This window comes from Eubalaena glacialis, chromosome 12, assembly GCF_028564815.1.
Source record: "Eubalaena glacialis isolate mEubGla1 chromosome 12, mEubGla1.1.hap2.+ XY, whole genome shotgun sequence".
Lineage (NCBI taxonomy): Eukaryota > Metazoa > Chordata > Mammalia > Artiodactyla > Balaenidae > Eubalaena > Eubalaena glacialis.
This window is the reverse complement of record NC_083727.1, coordinates 32,295,493-32,312,496: the sequence shown is the minus strand read 5'-3', so window position 1 is coordinate 32,312,496 and position 17,004 is coordinate 32,295,493. Positions and strand designations below refer to the sequence as shown.

At 40.6% G+C, this 17,004-nt stretch overlaps 1 protein-coding gene across 17 annotated transcripts in view; it reads right to left on the bottom strand.

Annotated features, from left to right (window-relative positions):
* The window catches only part of EPB41L2 (erythrocyte membrane protein band 4.1 like 2), a 210,451-nt gene that overhangs the window by 17,950 nt on the left and 175,497 nt on the right, over nucleotides 1–17,004 (bottom strand). For 10 of the 17 annotated variants that reach the window (XR_009702871.1, XM_061207161.1, XM_061207155.1 and 7 more), the window contains 7 exons: nucleotides 14,960–15,127; nucleotides 12,928–12,981; nucleotides 12,160–12,720; nucleotides 10,151–10,273; nucleotides 8,261–8,359; nucleotides 6,463–6,543; nucleotides 19–124 (listed from right to left, as the gene is read on the bottom strand). Coding sequence is in view for 16 of the 17 variants with exons in the window: in XM_061207161.1 (XP_061063144.1) it covers nucleotides 20–124; nucleotides 6,463–6,543; nucleotides 8,261–8,359; nucleotides 10,151–10,273; nucleotides 12,160–12,720; nucleotides 12,928–12,981; nucleotides 14,960–15,127 (1,191 nt within the window). In the remaining variant the exon portion in view is untranslated. The remainder of the gene's footprint in view (nucleotides 1–18; nucleotides 125–6,462; nucleotides 6,544–8,260; nucleotides 8,360–10,150; nucleotides 10,274–12,159; nucleotides 12,721–12,927; nucleotides 12,982–14,959; nucleotides 15,128–17,004) is intronic. The other 7 variants (XM_061207166.1, XM_061207168.1, XM_061207169.1 and 4 more) reach the window with 2 other exon arrangements.

Below are 17,004 nucleotides of genomic sequence, written 5' to 3'. Positions count from 1 at the left end.
CGATGACGAGGCTCTTACCTTACTCTTCCCCCTCGTCCAGCTTGGTTTCTTTGTGCACCACCACCCTCGTGACCGACATGTCGGGGTGCTGCTCCCTGGCTTCCCTGATGGCCTGGGCCAGCGCCTGCGGGGTCAGGAGAGAGCACTGTGAGTAGAGGAAGAGGCTCTTTCTCGGGATGGCTATACACGAGCATAGCCATCACCTGGGATCCATCCCTCCTCCTGCCAAGACAGTTTCACTGCTTTATTTGAGGAAGCAGGAGATTTGAAATGGGCTCCTTTTTCATTTTAGAGAATGCATCTCATTTCCCCAGATTTCCCATTTCTCCAGTCCACTGCCAAATAATGATACATGTAGGAGAAACATGCTGGCTCTGAATCCCACTCAGCCTGGCACGCACTGTGAGACATGCAGAAAACAGATCTTCTCTGACCTTAGGATTCTCATCTGCAACCTGAGACTTATGCTAAGATTGTAAAGATAATGTTAAGGTTCGATGTATGGATTGAAGGAATGATGTAAAGCCTCCAGCGTGGTGTCTGCCCTCCACACTCGAGTGATACTTGCAATTACCCAGTTGCCTCAAAACTCACGGTGCAAGAAATCTCTTGCATTCCTATACACTAATGATGAATAATCTGAAAGAGAAATTAAGGAAACACTCCCATTTACCACTGCAACAAAAAGAATAAAATACCTAGGAATAACCTACCTAAGGAGACAAAAGACCTGTATGCAGAAAACTATAAGACACTGATGAAAGAAATTAAAGATGATACAAACAGATGGAGAGATATACCATGTTCTCGGATTGGAAGAATCAACATTGCGAAAATGACTATACTACCCAAAGCAATCTACAGATTCAATGCAATCCCTATCAATCTACCACTGGCATTTTTCACAGAACTAGAAAAAAAAATTTCACAATTTGTATGGAAACACAAAAGACCCCGAACAGCCAAAGCAATCTTGAGAAAGAAAAACGGAGCTGGAGGAATCAGGCTCCCTGACTTCAGACTCTACTACAAAGCTACAGTAATCAAGACAGTATGGTACTGGCACAAAAACAGAAATATACATCAATGGAACAGGATAGAAAGCCCAGAGATAAACCCACACACATATGGTCACCTTATTTTTGGTAAAGGAGGCAAGAATATACAATGGAGAAAAGACAGCCTCTTCAATAAGTGGTGCTGGGAAAACTGGACAGCTACATGTAAAAGAATGAAATTAGAACACTCCCTAACACCATACACAAAAATAAACTCAAAATGGATTAAAGACCTAAATGTAAGGCCAGACACTATCAAACTCTTAGAGGAAAACATAGGCAGAACACTCTATGACATAAATCACAGCAAGATCCTTTTTGACCCACCTCCTAGAGAAATGGAAATAAAAACAAAAATAAACAAATGGGACCTAATGAAACTTAAAAGCTTTTGCACAGCAAAGGAAACCATAAACAAGATGAAAAGAACACCCTCAGAATGGGAGAAAATATTTGCAGACGAAGCAACTGACAAAAGATTTATCTCCAAAATTTACAAGCAGCTCATGCAGCTCAATATCAAAAAAACAAACAACCCAATCCAAAACTGGGCAGAAGACCTAAACAGACATTTCTCCAAAGAAGATATACAGATTACCAACAAACACATGAAAGAATGCTCAACATCATTAATCATTAGAGAAATGCAAATCAAAACTACAATGAGATATCACCTCACACCAGTCAGAATGGCCATCATCAAAAAATCTACAAACAATAAATGCTGGAGAGGGTGTGGAGAAAAGGGAACCCTCTTGCACTGTTGGTGGGAATGTAAATTGATACAGCCACTATGGAGAACAGTAGGGAGGTTCCTTAAAAAACTAAAAATAGAACTACCATATGACCAGCAATTCCACTACTGGGCATATACCCTGAGAAAACCATAATTCAAAAAGAGTCATGTACCACAATGTTCATTGCAGCTCTATTTACAATAGCCAGGATACGGAAGCAACCTAAGTGTCCATTGACAGATGAATGGATAAAGAAGATGTGGCACATATATACAATGGAATATTACTCAGCCATGAAAAGAAATGAAACTGAGTTATTTGTAGTGAGGTGGATGGACCTAGAGTCTGTCCCACAGAGTGAAGTAAGTCAGAAAGAGAAAAACAAATACCGTATGCTAACACGTATATATATGGAATCTAAAAAAAAAAGAAAAAAAATGGTCATGAAGAACCTAGGGGCAGGACGGGAATAAAGATGCAGACCTACTAGAGAATGGATTTGAGGACACAGGGAGCGGGAAGGGTAAGCTGGGACAAAGTGAGAGAGTGGCATGGACATATATACATTACCAAATGTAAAATCGATAGCTAGTGGGAAGCAGCCGCATAGCACAGGGAGATCAGCTCGGTGCTTTGTGACCACCTAGAGGGGTGGGAGAGGGAGGGTGGGAGAGGGAGGGTGGGAGGGAGATGCAAGAGGGAAGAGATATGGGGATATATGTATAGCCGATTCACTTTGTTATAAAGCAGAAACTAACACACCACTGTAAAGCAATTATACTCCAATAAAGATGTTAAAAAAAATAAAATTAAAATAAATAAAATTAAAAAAACAAAAAACTCACAGTGCAGGACCAGGCCCTGCTCATCTTTGCCCTCTTAGGCTCTCAGTAATTGCTTGAGGAATGTTGCAGGAAAAATATGTATTAGCTTCTAGGACATAGAACAATTAAAACCACAAGCAACAATGACGACAAACAATCAGTAAAGCTAAAGAAAAGAGAGAGACTAATCTTTAGATAATAAAATACAGCTCCCCATTTTACAGGTGGAAACAGTGAAGGCACAAAGGTTCATGGGTCTTCCTCAGGACCATCCTGCCAGGGGGCTACAGGGCAGGAGAGGGCTGCCCCTCCACTGATTCATGGGCTCTTCCCTGGATGAGGCTGTGTGAAAGCAGACAAGATTTCTCTGAGTTTGATCAGAAAGTAAACTGTATACGAGGATTATGGTAAAGTGGAAAGATCCTGTTTTTCAGAGGGCAAGATGTTTAAAGAGGTCTCGGGGGAAAAAGTAAAAGAAAACCGCACAGAACAACACTCAAAATCTAGGAAAGAACTTGAAAACAAAAAAGAAATCCTACTAGGAGAGAGACTGCTGTATCTCATAAGGAAAACATACATTTGAAAAAAGCAGCACAATTTTCCTGCTGCTTTGTCACCTGCCTTTGGGGACAACTGCATTTCTTGTTTACAGTATCACTTCTGTCAGCTGGAAGGTTACTGAGCAAAAACCCTGAGTCGCATTCCACAAAGAAAGATAAAACTACCCCCCAAAGTTATTTTTACGCCAAAAACGTTTCACTCAGAAGCTTGGAAGACACTTGAGGGTGCTTAAGTTTCCACTGGGGAACAAACTCTGGCAACCTACCTGTGTTGGGACAAGAGAGGATCAGACAGGGGACCAGGCTTCCATCTGAGTGTCAGCACAACTGCCTGCCACGTGGGGAGAGCAGGCAGCCCAGCGGGCAGGAGCAGAGTGGGGCCCTCATCTCAGAGCGGGACAGCAAGTGCTGCCGGGTACTAACTGCAGTGTGAATGGGGAAGGAGACCAAGTACATCAGGGAGGCTCTAAGTCTGTGTTCAGAGGGAAGAGGGAGATTGGAACCATCAACACTGTCTACTCCCTGCTGGTTTCCGGAATCCAATTTGAGAAAGGACAGCTCTGATGGGAGCCAACGTGGCTACAGAACAACTTCGCAGCTACTTTGAATTCATGTTCATTACAAAGATCTGCCTACATTAAACCCGTGCCTTTGTCAAAGAGGAAACATACATGATACCCAAGGGAAGGTAGCAGGCGTGAAACATGCTTTAATGAGCAGAAAAGTAGGGAAAATGGAAAACTGCTATTATCATCTTCAAACATATTTGAAGTCTGTTTGCCCTTAGTTCCTTTCCTTCCATAATATCAGTACACGTAATTAAATACTGTAAAATGTTAATTTACTGCGGCAACAATAAAGACTGTGAGAAAACTATCACATCGCACTGCCAAATTGAGAAGTTATTTTATTAGAAAGAAATACACTTTGCCATGTTGTTTATGCCTCCCGGGTATGGAGCTGAGAGCCACGACTAGCACCGGGTGTAGAACCTGCAAAGCGAGTTTCTACAGAAGCACGCCTCTTTCATTTGCCAGCACAAAAGAGATTCCTTCTTTTCCTATCCTGCTCAGATGAAGGGTTTCCTTCCACTATTAAAATTCTTTTAATGTAGGCAAGGAACTGAAAAGGTGTCAATGACATTAAAGTCACTGCATGATCAACATCAGTTTTTGGCAGGGAACTAATTTCCGTCCTTTACTTTTAAATAGTTCCATCATCTCATTTACAGGCTTTAAGGGGAAAGCAAACTCATCATGAGCTTCTGGTGACAAGCATACCAGAAGCCACAATTACATTTACTCAAAAAAGTTTATGACATCTTATAAATAAACATGAAAAAGGTAAATATCTGTTCTCTTCATTTGGATATCTGACCTCAGTTTTGGGTTTTTTGGGGTTTTTTTTTAATCGAAGTATAGTTGATTTACAATGTTGTTAGTTTCAGGTGTACAGCAAAGTGATTCAGTTATACATATACATATATCTATTCTTTTTCAGATTCTTTACCCCTATAGGTTATTACAAGATACTGACTATAGTTCCCTGTGCTATACAGTAGGTCCTTGTTGTTTATCTATTTTATACATAGTGGTGTGTGCACTTGTTAATCCCAAACTCCCAATTTATCCCTCCCCCGCCCCCTCGCCTCACTTCAGTTTTAAAATGGGCTGAAGGTGTGCGTCCTCACAGCAACAGCTAAAGCTGCAGCGTCATGATTTTCTTCTAATGGAAGAGTTAGGAATTTTGTTATTTTGTGTTATTTTGGAACTTACATTTCAGACTGTGTTTTTAATATTTGCCGTTCAGAAGCGGTACTATCTAGATTTGAGTTTTCAGGAAAAACAGGACAGAAGAATATACATAAAATAAAACCTGCAAGTAAACCCTCAAGGGAAAAAGTGGCATTTGAAACCCTGAAAGGGCCTTGTTTGGTGGAGACAGAGGGCAGACGAAACAAAGGCTGGGAGAGGTCCCCGATTTTCACCTTCCATCAGGCCAAAGAATGTGGGTTCCTGCCCAGCACACTGTAGAAATTCAATAAATGCTGAGCGAGAGTCCCAGAGGAAAAAAGAGTAAGAATAGGGTTTGCTCCAACTTAAGGTCAGAGCGACTCAAAACTGTCCCAGTGAAGAGAAGTAGAATAAATCCTCTATATGGGAAACCAGACGCTTGGTTTCCACACAGGTAATTCATTTTCTAGTGGTGAACAGACACATGTATAGTCATCTACAATGAAGCGCTATTACTAAGTCAAAATTCAGAGTCAGGGCAACCTTTTAACCTATAATAACTCTCAAGGAATTTAAAAAAATACATTATGAAATATGTAAGTAAAATTACGTATACAGGAGTTTTAAAAAACAGTAATTTTCATTTTAGGCATAGAAGAAAATCTATTCCTGTTTGGCCTTTCTTATAGCAAGCCTTTCTTAAACGAGAAATTTTTTTCTCTAAAATTTCTGTGTTCAAAGCTGGGTGACTATCATTTGTTCCTACTCCCCAGCTGAGATGGTCAACTGAACATTTCCATTTCTTCAAATTATTGTAAAAGGAAAAGAGCTTGGTCTCCTTTAAAGTTGAGTTAAAATCACTCAGAAAATAACAAAACAAAAAATTTTATCATCACTTGGGACTGCAGTCTAAAATTAAAGTTACTCTCCAAGTCTCCAGCGGTTCCATTCGTCACCTGTTCAGCTTAACAGAATGGAAGTACAATTCTTTAAAAAATCTTTTCTGAATACATATAAATTTTCACTTTGTAAGAGACCTTATATTACCTTTTTCTACCCCTCAATAATAGTAATAACTAGGAGAAAACATCTAGAGGTAAATAGCCCAACTTTTCTAATGCTATAAAAAAATACTTGATAAGTTCCTGAAAGCGGGCATAAGTCAAACTTAGCGGCTTTCCTTATTTTTTTGGAAGCCAGTGTCATTTAACTGCCATTTATTTTTCAGTAACTGATGACTTGCCTTTAAACCAGGCCCACGTGAATGCCTGATGGTTGCCAAAAATCCTCTTGATTATTGTGAGCCAAAGGTGCATGTAGAGCTAGTGTGAAATGAAAAACAACCCACATTTTGTGCTAATTCAGTGCTAGGAAGGCTGAAAGGACAGGTTGTGTTTAGGCTGTGAAGGGTCTTAATGCCAAGCTTAGGAGGTGCATTCATCTAGGAAGGAGGTACTGGGAGAAGCGGTTCGACACAGGGACGTGACATGATGACAGAAACTTAGAAAATAAACGTGGCCAGTTTCAGAACCAGAACCTCAAGTCTTTACCTGGTCGTGATCAATATCTGCATCTCCCGTGATCACGATGCGCTTTTCAATTCTTGTTTCAGATATTCCACCTTTCACAGTCTAAAGGTCATAAAGAAACAGAAGGGAGGGAGGATTAGCAATCACTAAAACATGTTTACACATAATCAGAGAAAACAGAGATGGTGCACACCTAGACCTTCTGATCATCGTTAAGCAATTCACACTGGGTGGGGAAGACTGATGTTCTAGAAATTTCTTTAAGCTCCATAGAGAATCTGATCGTTCAAAGTGTAGCATCATCTGTAAGCACTCCTAAACCGAAAGCAACCTTAAAAACTATCTTATCAAGATTCAGGTGAGACTAAGATGCAACAGATGCCATTTAATCCAAACAGTTCCACTGGAACATTCCGTTACAGTTTCTGGAGTTTCTTCACTTCCAATTGGCCAATTTTTTAAAAGAAGCAAGCAAAGGAGAAATAGTTGTTTGTTTTATGTAGAGTTTATAAGGAATGCTAATAATTTAGGCATCTGGTTTAGGTTTGGGAAATTGTTTGACTGGCATCATACAGATCCATTTGGTGATTTTCTTCATTTGGTTTAGTGCAATAATAAAAAAAAAAAAAAGAAGACGACTTTGACTTGGTTTAAGATAGGTAAGATGTGTGAGGGCGATATAAAGATTTTCATCCAATGTCTGATTTGATTCTGCACGTGGCTGTGACATGAACATGTAATGTGGCTGAACAAAGGCTGTGAGGGGACCCGGGGGTAGGAGCTCCTGGGTGAACTGCCCACAGAGTTACAGAGTTACTGGCTTGGAGCGAGGTGACAGAGCCTGGGGCATGATAGAGGCTGAGAGATCATATGCCTGTGACACTCTAAACAATGAGCAAATACCACCCAGTCCTGAGAAAGTGCACACTCAACCTCTACAACACTGATAAATTTACACACAGTCACAGGTATTGCACTTACCTGTAAGAAACAAGGCTGATCGCTAAGATCATTAGGTCTTAATAACTGGATATGCTTTAAAATGAACACCAATACCATCTTGCACTTATGGGACATTTTTTAATTCATAAAGTTTTTTTTGTTGTTGAAATGTGGCGTGAGGAGGGCACAAGGGATACATTTGAGACCTTCAAGCACTAACCAAACATGAGAAGTAGAAGCAAAAGGAACTACTGGAAAACAATGCTGGGTTAGAAAGGTGATGACCACGTCACGCACTGGAATCGCATGGAGGGCTTCCTAAACACTCCCGGGGTTTCAGAAGATCCGGAGTGGGGTCACAGTATTCACACTGCTAACAAGTCCCTGGGTGAGATTGCAGCTGACAGTGCAGAGACCACACTTGGAGGATCGCTGGTCATCAGGTGTTAAACATTTAGAGAGTGATCTGGAGAAATGCTCCAAATCGACATACTAGTATCTTAAATCAATGGGGGAAACTTACATGATTTGAACAAATCGGTGAAAATTTTCAATGGCAGTCTTCACTTCCTTGCTTCAGTCAGGAGAGCTGACTTGTGCTTACCTAACCTAGGCTTCCAATTTTATTAGGTTCCCTCTGCTCCTACAGCTGTCTTAAGTAGAGCTATTTAGAACATATTTTTACCCCCTTGTACTTTACAAATTTGCAATTTGGTTTAAATACAAATGTCAGTGGAGCCCAGTTTCTTGCATACTTTAAATCTAGGCATTTTTATTCCACTGGCACTGTGCGTAATAATTGGAAGTGTGAATAGGAACAAAGAAACCATTCAGGAAAGATTCTGTTGGCAGTGTACGTTCCCCTGGATTGCTTTACCTTGGTGATGTGTGTGGTTGTCGTCGTCGACACGGACTCGGAGGTGACGGTCTGCGCAGTCAGTAACGTGCCCGAGTCACCACCAGCCCCGCCATCAATCTTTGGAGAGTTGGGGGGAAAATACAAAGTAAGGCTTAACTTCCGTTACGTTGTCAGGGAAGACCCCTCCCCATCGAACATGCAGCTTCTAAGACCTAAGGAGTCGGCAGAAGATGCTAGCTGCCTATCCTCTGCATGTCTGTAGTGGTGATTTACTGATCAGAGATTGGCTGGCATTTAAACAGAGTAAAGTCAAGGGCTAAATGCACATGGAGAAGCCAACCCTGGGCGGAGAGAGAAAAAACGAAGAATGGAAGTAGAAGGTGGGACTGAAATCTACAGGGGAGTCGTGAGAAAATCTGACTGAGGGCCATTCGCAGAAGCTAGAAGAAGAAAGCAGAGAACCAAGCAGAGAAGTTTCCACAGTGACCAGAAGTGCTGAGTTTGTTGTTTTTTTAAGCACAGGTGGGTAAAAATAAACGTTTTCTCAGATTACTAAACAAGAGAACCTGACTAGGATAGACTAAGCTTAAGCGATTTGGTTAATTGCTTATCTCTAGATTTCTTTTTAAATGACATTGTTCCTGTAATAGTTGGTGCATATACACGGCTACATGTATTTCAATACGTATGCACATGTGTGCGCACATGTGCACGCACTCTCTCTATATATGTGTGTATATATATAGCTTATATATAAATCTTATACTATGTCTATATAGGGTTTAACTTCTTTGCTTTGATACTAGAAAGTTCTAGAGTTTACCAAGGGAAATAATGAAGCACATTAATAGGCTATGAGTTTATGCTAAGATCACCAAACACATTTATCTCCAGTTTCCTGACACCGACAGGAAATAACTGGAAAGTGCAGAGTCTTTCTTACTGTAAGTTAGGAGGAGATCTCTCGAACTTGGGTCACGCACCTCTACTTCTTTACAAAGGCACTTACCACAACAGAAACACATGAGTACACGCTCTCCTACCACGCCTGTTCATAAGAAACCTATTTGTGCTTAGGTGGGATCTACGCACATTTACGGAGAGCATATCTAAAATGATTTTAAGGAATGTTTCACACATAAACGCATTACACCTTTAAAAAATATTTCGAGAGGACAATAATCTGCCATCCTCCACCATGGTACAATCCTACTAGAACACTAAATTTCTCAGTTGAGAAAAGAGTTGTCCCAGTTTCTAAACGGTTCCATTTTGAAATGATGACTATTTTCCCCTTTTTTGTTACCCTTAAGGTTAAATATCTTATTTCAAATCTTTACAGAATCAGTGTGTGAACACCTAAAATCAAACACATGAATCTGATAATTATTTAGACGCACAGTATCACATTTACATAAGAATGGCAACATATGTTTTCAGAAAATAATCCCACATGAGGAGAAGCACAGGTGTGTGTGCATATGTGTGTACTTGTAAACAAGAGTGAGTTGAATGGCTCTGTCTTCGTGGAGTTGGAGGAGGGGATAAAAGCCTAAATTAAATTCTACGAATCCATAAATTAAATCAGATCCAACAAACTTTGTAAGATGATCTGTTTCCCAAGTGTACATAAACACTCCTGGATACACCAAGCCAGAAATGGCTTATAAGAATAATAAGAACAACATAGGTACTGCCCGTCCTAAAAAATCACATGTACGCCTCCCCCCATAATTACTGGGTCACCTTTTTGATTGTAGCAAGTTACGTTGCTGAAGTACAGTTATAAAATGGAGATATAAAAAGCTACGTCAAAGTCAGAAACACAAACTAGGAGAAGACAGAATGAAAACAGAAACAGACTAAGTAAAAAAGAACTCAAACAGTCCAAGTCTAGAGACTTTGTACCTGCGGAGACTCATATGTGATGGTTTTGGTCTCAGTTTGGACAATAGGGACTTCCTTGGTGGAGATTTCTGTCCTTTGTGAGGCATCAGAAATTGTTACCATCTCTGTTTTTACCACTGGTGGCTGAAGTGAAAAGGAAGGGAAACATAAATTCTAGAGGTAATAAAGTAAAAGTGCTTAATGGAGCCTTCAAAAATAACTGTAAGAAATATATCCAAACACACACTCATGAACAAAAGAAAAGAGTAAAAGGAAATAATCTAAAACAAAAGACAAAAGAAAAACACTTTCCTTCAAATATCATATATATGTGTATAGATATATACGAAGAATAAGCTAGCATAATGGCTCCCTAAATTGTGGTAGGCTTCAAATTATGATGGTCCCAAATTACTTACGTGTCAAGCCTGGCGTACAGTGATATGGAAAACTTTAGCTTTAAGCAAGTAATGATAAAATGAAAAGAAAACAAAACAGAAGGAACGATGAGAAGTGACCTGCCTCAATTTTTATTACAGTTTGAAGAAGCATATAGTTTGTGTGAAGGCTGTAAGGTTTGTGTGTGTGCCTTTAATTGGCACACTTGGTCAGTAGGCTAAGATTTGCTCTTTTCCCAAAAAGCCTTTTCTGCCCTACCGACAAGGAGATCCCATTTTCAGAAAGAATATCTTCAAGCAGGATTGTTTTCAGTTATACCTGTCTAAATCTTACAGTGTTTCTTCTGTATTACATAAGTTAAAACCTTATATCTCTAGAGTCACTCCACCATTGTTGCATTAATGCTTTGAACCATTTAAAACATTCAAGGAGATGGTCACGGCCTGTTAACATTGTAAGTCTGCTGAGCATGTATCTTTAATACACCATCAGACTATACTACTACCAAAACACTACAGTGCTTTCCTTGAGAGAAAATTCCCAAGTGTAATTATTTAAAGAGGAATAACCTGTATATTAAATGCAGAAAATAATAGTTCAAAGCATTCAAAGACTTTCAAAATGTCTTCTCTGAAGTGAAATCGGAAGTTCAAAAGTAACATAAATCCAGTTAATTATTTCAAGACAAAGTCACTTCAAGATTTTCTACCCCATGAAAGAGAGCAAATATGGATAATCCCTCTACTGTCGGCATTTAATTTTAATCAAGGAACACTCACACGGAAGTAAATCCTCCCCCAGCATAACTTTAACTCCCAAATCAGAGACACTGCACCTAGTGACCAAGACTTAATCTAAGAGGAGTATGGAAAGTGCTCTTTCTTGAAGAGAAAAAGGAAAAGACCCAAACCCAATGGAGACAACTCACAAAACACATAATCAAACTTGCAAATAATCCAGAATTGATGAGAGGATAGAACGAGAAGAGAAGGGTATCCTCCTGTTAGCTTCTCGCTGCCCAGAAGGAAAGCTAAGTCTCCTGACCAGACGGTACAATCCCTGGAATCTAAAACCTGAAATGCCAGGGGTATTCAAGAAATAATGTTTTCATCAGGGCTAGATGCTGAATTCAGAGCATCACGGTAATCGGAGCCTGCTGTCACTCTGAAAATCTTAAACTGAAGAGAGAATGAGCCAGAAGGTCAAACCCAGTCGTGACACCAGCAACACACACACACTGACCGTTTTTCAACAATACAGACACAATTTTCTAATGAACAAAAAGGCATTGAGTGTGAGGAGGCAGTGCAACTAAAGATAAACCACTGAAAACATCCAAAAACATGCAGAGAAAAATTTCAATGTGAAATGAGAAGGGAAAAACCGACACGGCTGCTGCTGGAAAGTTTATCGGGTGATCCAGTTGCGGTCAAGACGCCAGAAACCGTGACCCGAGAGGGCAGAAAATCGACAAAGCAGGGCCTTCCCCCTTCCTCCCGTGAGAGATCAAAAGCAGAATCCTGTCGGAAAAGCTGAAGGAGACCTGGGAGGACAGGAGAAGAAGAGAGGCAGGTGTGCTCCACCTGAGAAACCGCTCTAGCGTTGAGCTCCCGCTGGGGTCTCCCATTTACCTCTGAACAACAGATAATCTGCGGCAAAACATCAATGTCAACGGGAGCCACCTCTCCGTTAACTTTCTGTTGCTCGTCCTCCGTGTCTTCGCCCACGTCTTGCTTAACGGCGCCTTCGTTTACACTCTTCTGGGCAGGGATCTGGGGGCCCGCTACCTTTTCCTGGGTCACTGTTTCTACCGTGCCGACGCTGGCACCTGCTCGGGTGAGCACGCTGGCTGCCGGCACTGGGTCCTGCCTCTCTACTACCTCGGCTGCTTGGCCGGGCGCCTGGTCCACCTCTTCTTCACACTCCTCCTGTTCCTCCCTGATGGTGCCCTCCGGCACTCGGTGGTGGGGCCGGTACTCCCCCACGTCCTCCTCCTCCTCGCTCTCGCTGCTGCTCTCAGAAGACAGGGAGGTGGAGTCTTTCTGCGTCCCCGGCTCCACCTTCCGCATCTCCCCAGGACCATGCCCAGGGGACGGCTCTTTACCGTTCATCTCTGCCGGGGTTACTCTTTCGTCTTTCCCAACCTCTGCCTGCTTCTTCTCCTCCACTATATTCAGAGTCTCAAGTGAACTCTGCACAGAAACAAAAATGGATGAGGGGGAAACAAAAATAGATGAATAAATCAAAACGACGGCAAGCAAAATTAACCGACGGCAGGTTCATGTCATGGAGAAAAGCAAAGATGATGATGATGGTGGTGGACTGAAAGGGAAGCGGGTGAAAACGTGAGCGGGATTGGAAACGTCGGGCAATGGTGTTAACATGGAAAAGGGGAGAACCTTAACAGCATCGTTGGCTCCGGCGCAAGGCCCTTCGGACTCAGGAGCGCATTTCTGCGGAACAAAAAGCAACCGAGGACACAGAATCAATAAAGGTTTTCCTCGACGCCCACCAAAACAAACATCCGACACCGCAAAGACAGAACAGCAAGAATCAACAGCTACAAAAACCTTTGCCCGAGGTCACATGAAGGACAATCCAGACAAATGCAAGAAGCTTAGGGAAGGAAACAAAAACACAAAAACAGCTAGCATCCTCCCAAAGAGATGAAATGGTTTTATTATACCTATAAGCTCCTTCTTGTTGAAAAGGTAGGGGGAAAAAATGGAATTATACCAGAGCTTACTCATTATTTTAAAGTTTAAATGTTAAGACTTTTAAAATCTATTTGACAGTTTGATTTTAATCAGACCAAAAAAAAAAAAAAAAAAAAATCCTGGCCTGAACCCCTAATTCCTAAATGAATATAGTATTAATAAGATGATGCCTTTGTCTTTTGCTGGCTTGTTGAAAAATCAGCTTTAATTGGCAAAATTATAATTGTCTCACATAGTTATTAACATAAAAATGTTGTCATTTCAGAAACGGTTATTAACATCCCAAACTGTGCGATAGATCAGCAAAAGGGATATTATAATATTAGGGTGGATGTCAGTTATGGCTCCAAGTGTTTTCTCTTAGAATTTAGCTCCTCCATTTGAAAACGGAAATGGACCCAGTTTATCATTTGAGATGCACACTGCTAGCCCCTGCAGGCATCTACTTTGCAGGAGTAGATTTACTCCAGTTAAGTACAGTACCTAAACGTTCAATAAATGCCTGAAGATGAAATACATTAGTAATGTAACTTCCTATGCTATAGTATTGATAATCAGGGTAGCAACTTTCTTACAAAGGAGTCTGTTTTTAAAGATTAAAATTTTCCTTGTTTTTTTTAACTTTACATAAAGCCTAGCCAACTTCTTGACATTCGGGTAGCACTAATGCCTTGTGCTCTAACTTTAAAAATTCAGCTAGAGATAGTAGCCCTACTTATACAAGAAAGTATCTCGATGCTGAATGAAGAGCACTGCACCCCTGAACCCTCTGGGCAGAAAGAGACCTTGCTGTGGAGCTGCCCAGACACTAACTGGACTGGAGCTGTTTCCTGTAACAGATAACACGACCTCATGTTTATCTGCTCCAGCAACACGGACAACCACGAGCAAAAGGTCCTGAAAGGGCACCTATCAACAGATACTCACACACTGTCTTTGATCTGCCCTGTTATTCTTAAAGGCATGGTAAGGGCACGTTTTCATTGCTCAAAATTAATACCATGTAGATCACGTTACTGACAGACCAAGAGAGCCATCCTTCCGAGTTTACTGAAAGCCCAGAGGTTTCAGATGTTAAACTGGAAATCTCTAAATCTATTTTGGTAAAGTGGTAACATTTAACTGTACCTACTTATAAACTTCTTTATAAATAAAGATATCCAGGGATCAGAACATTTCTAAAGGAGACATTTCATTATCATTATTTTTATTACTTAACCTCAAATGGCCAGATGGGTTCTGCCCAAGTTCAGGGAATCCCTTAGGGGTCATTCCAAAAAAATGAAAATAATGATTTCATTGAGTATGGCAAGCACTTTGAATTTTTCCATATAAGCAGGATTTTTAAAATAATAAGCCATCAGAAGATGTTTAAAAGACATTTAGGCTTTGAAAACTTTTCTGCAAAAAATACTTAGCTTCTACTTGGTTGAAGGTTTCCCTCCACATAACAACTCAGACTCTGGGCCTTAGTGGTTTAAATGATTCTCTGAATTTAGGCAGAATTGGGGTGGAGGGAAAGGAAGCAAGAGAAACATCCAATCAGTATCTTTTCCTCGAGTCCAAATTCTGTCATTATGTCTTGAATGTTTCTCCCAGGAAGAGTTAACTGCACCAGTGAAAGCACTGGAGGAAGAGGTTCCTTAATACTCAAAAAATAAAAATCACTCTTATACGTGGCTTTTAAAAACAGGGGAAACAAAGTAAAATGCACCTCAGGCAACTGTGAGAAGGGCGAGGAAGAAAGCTTTTCAGAAGGCACACTGGAGTTCACAACAGTGCCCTCTGCTGTCCAAGTGGTGGCTGAGGTGAAGGAGGCTTTCATGCTACCAGAAAAGCCCTTTTCACTAAACAAAATTGATGTTATCTCCTCTTCTAGGCTCTAGAGAGGTCAGAAAAGGAAGAGCAAAGAGTTAACGATAAGTCAGAACACACAGCAGTGACCTATTGAAAGGAAAGGTTACGCAAGAAAGAATCACAGAGCAGCATAAATTGAAAGAAAGGCAAGGATTCTAAAAGATTCTGCAGCAGGCGTCTGTGGCCATTGGCCTGAATGACAGCTTTCCACCCTGCTTGAGAATCGTTGATAGCTCTAACCTACAGAAACAAGCTAAAACTCTTTAGTTTCTCACTGAAGCTTTATCACAAGCTGAGCATGGCCAACCCACTCATCCGTCAAACGCTGCTCCGTATATTCTTGAGGGAGCTTCTCGGCGTGGCCCCTGCACTTGCTACACTTATTTCGGTGTTAGCGCTTGGGTGTCCCTAACCCCTTGCCTCCAGTGCCCTTCCCCAGGCACTCTGGGCCTTGCCAATTTTGTCATCTCTCTGAGGTCCACTTAATATTCCACGTTTTGTGTATGGCCTTCACTAACCATTTCAGCTCCTATGACCTCTCCCCTGCCCCATACCACTCTGTCTGTACGGCAAGCGCTTTGACAGTAACCCACCGAAATTCCCTCAGACATGCTAAATATGCCATGGAATGAAGAAACAGTATCTTTTTTTTTTTTTCAACAAGAAACAGGTAAAGAAAAAAAAAACTCTAAACAGGAAGACAAACTCAGAGGGGGAAACTCTGAGCAATGTAAAAATCATCTATCCCTGAAAGGCTATTAAGGCGAATTTAATCTTCATATTTCTGGCCCTTAAATGACAGTCCGTAATCTGCCTGAGGGCACAACAGGAAAGCTGGGGACTATCCCAGGTACCTAGAATGCCAATGGTTACGAGTCACCATGAAGCTCCCCTCTCACGTCAGATGTGTGCAAGAATACTTCCTAATAAAACCCACTGCTCAGAGATCTTAAAGACAGATAAATGAATGAATAAATGAATGGCATTCTGGGATGCCCCTTGGGACAGTGCACTAACTGGGGTGAAGGGTAGGTACGACAGATGAGGAGGGCGAGGTGCGCAAGCACAATACTCAGGAGAGAAAAAAAAGCTTCTGGACAATTTCAGCTTAATTACAATCTCCATAATTACACCATCCCTAGGGTCGGGTGGGTGGAGATGGTGTCCTAGCCGGTAAGAGATCACTGGGGAGTTTAAATAACTGCCATGCATCTAATTATTCAATAAAATATCTCCAAAATTACCTTATAAGTCCAATGTATGTAATCTCTAGACTCAGGAGTTTCTATATAAAATATAAACTCATATTTTATACAAGTTCAAGTGTGTCATAATTCTCACAATACATAAGAGGATATACAATAGTTATTTGCCTATTAAAGACTAAATGATTTGGTTTCCAATTTTCTACTCTACTCTCAAAATTATTCATAATGTACTGAAACCATTTTGAAAGTTTGATGTACTGATTTCTAAACAAGAAACTATTACTGTTCTTTTTTTTAATCTATAGAACACATATTATAGACATTTGGAAAACTTGGTCAAATTTTACTCTTATGCATAATTTTTTATTTTACATTTTATTAAGGACTGTAATTTAAAGATAATCAAGAAACCCTGAAAAATTAAGTAGCAAAATGAAGATGCAACAAAGACAGAAATTTAAAAGGTATTCTGTTAAAAGTCAAAACACTCCAGTAGACTTAACTTTCAACTAATAGCAATGATGTGTTATTTGGCGCGGGGCGGATACAGTGTAAGTGGTCAAAACATGTTTGTTGGGTGAATGGATGATTGCAGTTACAACAGTCCATATGTGTGTTAAATAAATATGTATTTCCCTGCATGTGCTGGAGAAGAAAAGAATAAGAAAGAAGCAGTAACTTCAAGCGTAGATAA